Source organism: Aegilops tauschii, chromosome 7 (assembly GCF_002575655.3).
Source record: "Aegilops tauschii subsp. strangulata cultivar AL8/78 chromosome 7, Aet v6.0, whole genome shotgun sequence".
NCBI lineage: Eukaryota > Viridiplantae > Streptophyta > Magnoliopsida > Poales > Poaceae > Aegilops > Aegilops tauschii.
In genome coordinates, this window is record NC_053041.3 from 122,277,628 (window position 1) to 122,285,381 (window position 7,754).

Genomic DNA, 7,754 nt, shown 5'->3' on the forward strand with positions numbered 1-7,754 from the left:
GTGGCCCACGCGCTCGACAGCGAGATTCGGCAGGCCGCGTTCGTTCGAGGGAGGGGATGGAGGCGGCCGCAGGGAGGCGACTGGCACTCACACTTGGGGAGGGAGGCGGCCGACGCTGGGGGAGAGAGATGGTCAGCGCTGGGGAAAGGGACGCGACGGCGCACTGTGGCGGCAGTAGGTGCTCGTGGAGGAAGGAGAGATGCGGGAGCGGGGGCGGCGGCGGCGTAGAACTCTAGACAAAAGATCGAAGCCGGTAGAGGGAGGAGTGGCGGCGTCCTGATGATCCATGACGGCCGCGTCTTGGTGATCCGCTTCGACGGCGACAGTCGCCGGGTCGCGGCGTCGTCTCCCCAGATCGGCGGCGGCGTCTGCGGCTGCGTGACGAGGAGTAGCAGCTTGGGATCTCTAGGACGATAGGAGTGTTTATTTTGCGGGGTGTTTTTTTTTGTTGCGTGGGATGGGGTGGGGGAGGGGACGAAAAAAGACCGGTTAAAAATAAACCGGACGAAAGTGATGAGACAAAAAAACCTGAACGCAATTCTACCAACTACTCCATTAAAAATAGAGATCATAAAATTACCTATAACTTTCCAACATAACGTCTGTTTTGCTAGTACTCCTACATGCAGCCAGCAAAATATTGTTTTGCTAGTACATTCGGCGAGGAACATATGATTACAAACTGCATGCAATCCAACATCTCATCTAGCTGATTTACGTGCAACATATTAGTACATGATACATGCACGTACACGCTCACATGCATTTACTAATTAGTAATGCAGCTGGGTAATCACCAACTCGCTGATTAGCACTGGAACAATTTCCCCACGCGGACCGTGGTGCCAATTGGATAGAGAACACATTCTTCCTCTTTACCTAACAACGATTGATAAAAGCGCCAGCTTTCAGACCCAGCGATGATAAAAGCACAGCCGACCGACGGTGCCATCCATTTTGGAAAAACTCGACGCCTGACTTTGACGCCTTTTCACCAGTCCCCACTCACCAGACCCATCCGGCCAAGCTTCACCAACCCCCGGCTCCGAGCCCTATTTATAGCCCTCACTTCTGCTCTCCATGAAACCAAGCAGCCCTGCGCCATTACAAGACTCACAGATTACATCATTTGCACCGGCTGTACTAGCTTGATCATCACAATAATGGCCTCCACCAACAGCTGGACCCATGAGATCGAGTCGGCGGTCACCGCACCGCGCCTCTTCCGCGCTGGCGTCATGGACTGGCACACCCTGGCTCCCAAGCTCGCGCCGCAAATTGTTGCCAGTGCCCACCCTGTTGAGGGAGAAGGCGGTGTCGGCAGCGTCAGGCAGTTCAACTTCACCTCAGGTATGCATCACAGACAACTGCAGTCTGGTATACACATGGTAAAAGTATAACACAGAGTTGATCTTGCAGCCATGCCCTTCAACCTCATGAAGGAGAGGCTCGAGTTCATTGACGCAGATAAGTGCGAGTGCAAGTCGACTCTTATCGAGGGCGGTGGCATCGGCACGGCAATCGAGACAGCCACTTCGCACATCAAGGTGGAGCCGGCAGCAAACGGTGGGAGCGTAGTGAAGGTGGAATCGACATACAAGCTGCTTCCAGGCGTGGAGGTGAATGATGAGATTACCAAGGCCAAGGATTCTGTCACGGCCATCTTCAAGGCCGCCGAGGCCTACCTCATCGCCAACCCAGACGCCTACAACTAAATCAGTTGAGAGGGATTAAATATGATTATGTTCTCCCTGGTTTGATTTTTGTGTGCTTTCTTCCTGAATAATAAGGCTGCTCCAATCTCCAAGTAGTGATGCGAGAGCACTAAGCAGAGTGTGGACCTGAGAAGTTTAAAAGTTGTGTATTTGTAACTATCAAAGGGAGCTGTTGTTTGATGATATTGCTGCTTGCTTATGTATATCAGTTTTGCTAGAACTCATCTAGATGAGATTTAATTTGGTCTCATTCACCTTTTATAGCCATTGAATGTGATGCTATAAGATGCGTGTGTGCTGACGTGGGTTGTATCCGTTCTTGTTTTCTAAGTGAATGAGACCAAATTACGTCTCATCTAGATGAGTTCTAGGTACTCCCTTGTTGTTAAGCACCGCAGGTCTAACACCGTCGTCACCTGACCGCACATCCGCAGTTGGCACCAACTCCGATCTGCTACAGCTTGCCATCCCCATCGCCTGAAACTCCCACGTGGCAGCGAGAGGGTTGGAGATGTAGGTGGCGTCCCATGGCTTCTGAGTCGCTCGCTGTGAGAGGAAATGATGAGTCGTCAGCAAAGCTACAACCAAAGAAACTGCATGGGCCTAATAGAGGGCCTTGGCAAAAAGTAATTAATGGCAAAAATAAAATAACATATACATTCAAGTTGTTTCTTCCTATATTTGAAAAGAGCAAAAGAAATTATATCCACTCGATCAAACATAAGACTTCCTTGGCCCATAAACTTTCATTTCCTTTTATGTGTTTCACATACTTCCTTTTATTCCCATACAAAATCATGAGGAATATACCTAGGGAGTACCTAGAACTCATCTAGATGAGACGTAATTTGGTCTCATTCACTTAGAAAACAAGAACGGATACAACCCACGTCAGCACACACGCATCTTATAGCATCACATTCAATGGCTATAAAAGGTGAATGAGACCAAATTAAATCTCATCTAGATGAGTTCTAGCAAAACTGTAACAACAATGCTGCATGTGCCAACGATGTCCGAAGGTCCCCCGAGACATGGTCCTAGATGGCGGCGGGCTGACTTTTGGTTCGGCTTTGGCGTAAAACAACATTGGACTCTTGGATTAGGCCAGTAAGGTTGAGCCCAAGGGAGTTGGCCAAGACGGTGATGACTCCTCCGCAGGTGATGCCGCCTTACGTCTGGTTTGCTTGGTGGGTGAGGTGAAGTAGAAGAATTGCGTCTAAGTTTGGCATGACGCCGATATTGGGGTTTGCGGCCTTCCCAAGGGTGAGCATATCTTCTTCCTTAACCTTTTAACATAATACAAACATAGATGCCCATATATACGCACATACACTCACCCTATGAACACATGAACACACACGGTATCCCTATGAGCACCTCCAAGATATTTATCCGACACAACATCTTAAGATTGATAAAGTCACCACGGGCGTCTTCATAGTCGAAGGGAACGTCTCCTCCCAGCAAACCAACATCGTTGGAAAGCCTGCAATAAATCCTAAAAATGCAAGCACCAATACTAAGTCTAGGACTTGAACCCAGATGGACTGGTTTCCCCACAAGGAACATAACCACTGATCTCTCAGTTCGCTCTTCATTAATTTTTTGATACTTCTCCAGATGCCTGCAACATGTTAGTGATAACATAATAGAAATATTGGATAGTCGCACACTCAATGCAACTGGCCCTATGCTTATGGCCTTCAAAACTCATCTCCTCGAATAAATGTGCTGGAGGCAGGTGTAGCACATCGTGGGACGTAACGACCGTGGCCGTCATTGTTGGTGAAACCAAAGTGAGTGCACCCCTCTGTTAAGGACATGTCAGAGCTTTTTTCCATGAGACGAAAAGTAATCTGGTCTTCGTTGCTCGTGGGATTAAGCCTGAAGCGTCTAGACTTCCGGAGCAGGGCAAAAACCCTAACTGACCCACACCTAAAAACGAAGCAATATCCCTCCCACCGTCAAGGCCGGGGTCGACCATGCCTCCATGGCCCTAAAGGCCACATGAGACAAGGAACCGATGACAGCGCCGACATGAGGTAGGAAAAGCTAATCACTTGTGCGCCCGAGTCATGAGATGAAGTGGTAGATTCTTAGGCCTACTCAATGACCCTTTCATTTACTAGTTTTTAAATGAATTTAGGGACTGGCATGACAAGATTCGCCTTTTTATTGACCTTCAGTTAGATCTGTGGTTGCAAACAATTTTTTGTTCGAAGGAAACAGCAAACTCTTTTCCTCCTTCATAGTTAATGGACATAAAGACAAGCACCAAAGAGCCTACCCACATCTCAAATGCAACCCATCTAAGGGCATCTCCAACAGCAAACATCAAACAGACTCCTCTATTTGTCCAAACAAGTTCATTGACAGTCAGCGAGGCGCTGGCCATCCAAAGGTAGCCCCCAAAAGACCCCTACTTGTATGCCCCTCCTCTCTTTTTTTTGAATTCATTTTTCACCTAACATTGTAATAATTCTAAGATTAATATTTGAATGCAACAATAATTCAAATAATAAATATTTCAATGCAACAATAGTTCAAATATAAATATTCAATCCAAATATAAAGTTTCCAAATAACATAGTTCAATTTATTCAACACTTGATATCCTGGCGTTGAACCCTTGGAGCCGAGAACATGCTTCTTCGCCTTCTCCATTTCTTCAAGACGCCATCATTATCGCCGTTTCATTGTCTTCCCCCTCATCATGTGACGAAGAAGAACCCATGAACTCCTCCTTGTAAAAGTACTCCTTGTCTAGACCCATCGTGTTTGCCTGATACTATACAACGAAGACGTGGAAAAATGAATTATGGAATTTGACCAAACACTTGTCATGCCATGTGTCCGACATGGACGACAACGGTTGGGGTAGATGGTACAAGGGCGAGTGCTGTACCAGATACAATGCAAGGTCCTTGCTTAGTTGCTTGAAAAATAGACCAAGTTTTGTTCAGCATTAGTTTTTGTTTTTATAGTAGACGTGCCTAAGTGCTATACAAATAAAAAGCATGAATGCTTAAAATCCATTTTCACAGGCATCTCTCTAATCAGCTTGCATTGTACATGGTCAAAGATGATAAAGCGTGATATACAATGGTTTTGCATTTTAAAAAAAAGGGACAATAACGTGTTTTGCCAGCACATGCGGCGAGCAGAATATGTTACAAACGAATGCGACCCAGCATCTCAACTAGCTGATTTACGTGTAATGATACATGTACACGCTCACAGGCATTTGTTAATGGGTAATGCAGCTGGCTAATCACCACGCAGACCCTGGTGCCAATTGGGGAAAGAACACATTCTTCCAGTTTAATTAAAGATTGACAAAAAAAAGACAAAAGCGCGAGCTTTCAGACCAACAATGATAACAAGCCTCGCCGACAGACGGTGCCATCCATTTTGGAAAAACTCGACGCCTGGCTTTGGCGCCTTCACCAGTCTCCACTCACCAGACCCATCCAGCCAAGCTTCACCAACCCCTCGGTTTCGAGCCAATATTTATAGTGCTCACCTCTGCTCTCTAGGAAACCAAGCAGCCTGCGCCACTACAACAGTCACAGGCTCACATCTCACCTCATCAGCACCGGCTGTACTAGCTTGATCATCATAGCAATGGCCTCCACCAATAGCTGGGTCCATGAGATTGAGTCGTCCGTCGCTGCATCGCGCCTCTTCCGCGCCGGTGTCATGGACTGGCACACCCTGGCCCCCAAGCTCGCACCATAGATGGTCGCCAGCGCCCACCCCGTTGAGGGAGAAGGCGGCATTGGCAGTGTAAGGCAGTTCAACTTCACCTCAGGTATGCATCACAAACAATTCATGTCACCTGCAAAGTGATACACATGGTCAAAGCATAAAACACAGTTGATCTTGCAGCCATGCCCTTCGACCTCATGAAGGAGAGGCTCGAGTTCATTGATGCGGACAAATGTGAGTGCAAGTCGACCCTCATGGAGGGTGGTGGCATTGGCACAGCGATCGAGACGGCCACGTCGCACATCAAGGTGGAGGTGGCAGCCAACGGCGGGAGCGTGGTGAAGGTGGAATCGACGTACAAGCTGCTGCTAGGCGTGGAGGTGAATGATGAGATTACCAAGGCCAAGGATTCTGTCACGACCATCTTCAAGGCCGCCGAGGCCTACCTTATCGCCAACCCAGACGCCTACAACTAAATCAGTTGAAAGGGATATATGATTATGTTGTCCCTGATTTGATTTTTGTGTGCGTTCTTCCTGATCTAATAAAGCTGCTCCAACCTCCAAGTAGTGACGCGAGCGAACTGAGCACGGTGTGGACTTGAAAAGTATAACTGTGTGTATTTGTAACTATCAAAGGGTGCTGTTGTTTGATGATGTTGCTGCTTGCTTATGTATATTCCTCATGATTTTGTATGTGAATAAAAGAAAGTATGTGAAACACATAAAAGGAACTGGAAGTTTATGGGCCAAGAAAGTCGTATGTTTGCTCGAGTTAATATAATTTCCTTCTCAAATATAGGAAGAAACAGTTTGAATGTATATGTTATTTTATTTTATTTTTCCATCAATTTTTTTGCCAAGTCCCTCTATTAGGCCCATGCAGTTTCTTCAGTTGTAGCTTTGCTGACGACTCGTCCTTTCCTTTCGAGACGAGCGACTCAGAAGCCCTGGCCGCCGCCTATAGATGGCAACTGCGGATGTGCGGTCAGGCGACGGTGGTTCTAGACCTGCGGCGCTGAACAACAATGCTGCGTGCCAACGGCGTCCGGAGGTCCCCCAAGACAGTGTCCTCGATGGCGGCGGGCTGACTTTTGGTTTGATTTTCGCGTAAAACAACATTGGACTCTTCATTTAGACTGGGTTTATGGAGTCTTTGTGTGTTGATCGGAGCTGTGAGGGGACGCGGCGACGTTGCTACAATTTAGGAATAATGTCTCCCTGTCATATCCCCGTTTCATCGGTGCGCTTAGTGTCGATGGAGGGCGTGTGGAGGTGTGTCTTCAACGGATCTTTGTGGAACTGGTCGGCTTTGGTCCCCAGTGGGTTCCTCTGTATTCGGTTGGTGTTCGTGGTCTTTGGAGTTTATACATGCTTGTTTCAGCATTTTCATCTCCAGAACGGGTTTGGGTGGGTCCAGGCTGCCGGAGTCAGACAGAGAGGACGCCCTAACTTATCGGTCTTGAAGATTCTGGCCCAAATTAGGGGTCCGCGTCCTAAAAGTGCTAGAACAGTCAAGTCCAAACATCTGGGGCCGAAATGAAGGTCTGCGTTGGAGATGCCCTGACCATCTCTTGCATAAAACTCTGACTAGAACAGAGCAAGGCCATCGGTCAGTTGCTTAAAAAATAAACCATGTTTTGTTTAACATCTTTTTTTTATAGTAGACGTGCCTAAGTGCTATACAAATATAAAGCATCAATGCTTAAAACAATCAGGCGTCTCTTTAATTAATTCGCTTGCATTGTACTTCCTCTGTAAAGAAATATAAAAGCGTTTAGATCACTACTTTAATAATCTATAAACACTTATATTTCTTTATGGAGGTAGTACATGGTCAAAGATGATAAAGCGTGATATGCAATGGTTTTGCATTAAAAAACAATAACGTGTGTTTTGCCCGCACATGCGGCGAGCAAAATATCGTTACAAACGAACGCAACCCAGCATCTCAACCAGCTGATTTACGTGTAATGATACATGTACACGCTCGCATGCATTTGTTAATGGGTAACCGAGCTGGCTAATAATTAATCACCTACTAGCACTAGAACAATTTTCCCACGCCGACCGTGGTGCCAATTGGATAGAGAACACATTTCTTCTCCTAACTAAAGATTGACAAGCGCTTAAAAATAACACTAAAGAATGACACAAGCGCGAGCTTTCAAACCCAGCAATGATAAAAGGTTAGCCGACCGACGGTGCCATCCAATTTGGAACAACTCTTTGGCGCCTTCACCAATCTCCACTCACCAAACCCATTCGGGCCAAGCTTCACCAACCCAGCTCCTTGCTCCTATTTATAGCGCTCACTTCTGCTCTCCAG

General features: G+C 46.8%; 1 protein-coding gene and 1 pseudogene across 1 annotated transcript; both read left to right on the forward strand.

Moving 5' to 3' along the window:
• The first annotated feature begins 1,064 nt into the window (after positions 1 to 1,064).
• On the forward strand, positions 1,065 to 1,900 carry LOC109782897 (pathogenesis-related protein 1). Its single transcript, XM_020341532.4, has 2 exons — positions 1,065 to 1,350; positions 1,420 to 1,900. Exons 1-2 carry the CDS (start codon positions 1,164 to 1,166, stop codon positions 1,713 to 1,715), a joined length of 483 nt encoding a protein of 160 aa, XP_020197121.1. The 5' UTR covers positions 1,065 to 1,163; the 3' UTR covers positions 1,716 to 1,900.
• Positions 1,901 to 5,297: 3,397 nt separating this feature from the next.
• LOC109782899 (pathogenesis-related protein 1-like) lies at positions 5,298 to 6,047 on the forward strand (annotated as a pseudogene).
• The last annotated feature ends 1,707 nt before the right edge of the window (positions 6,048 to 7,754 follow it).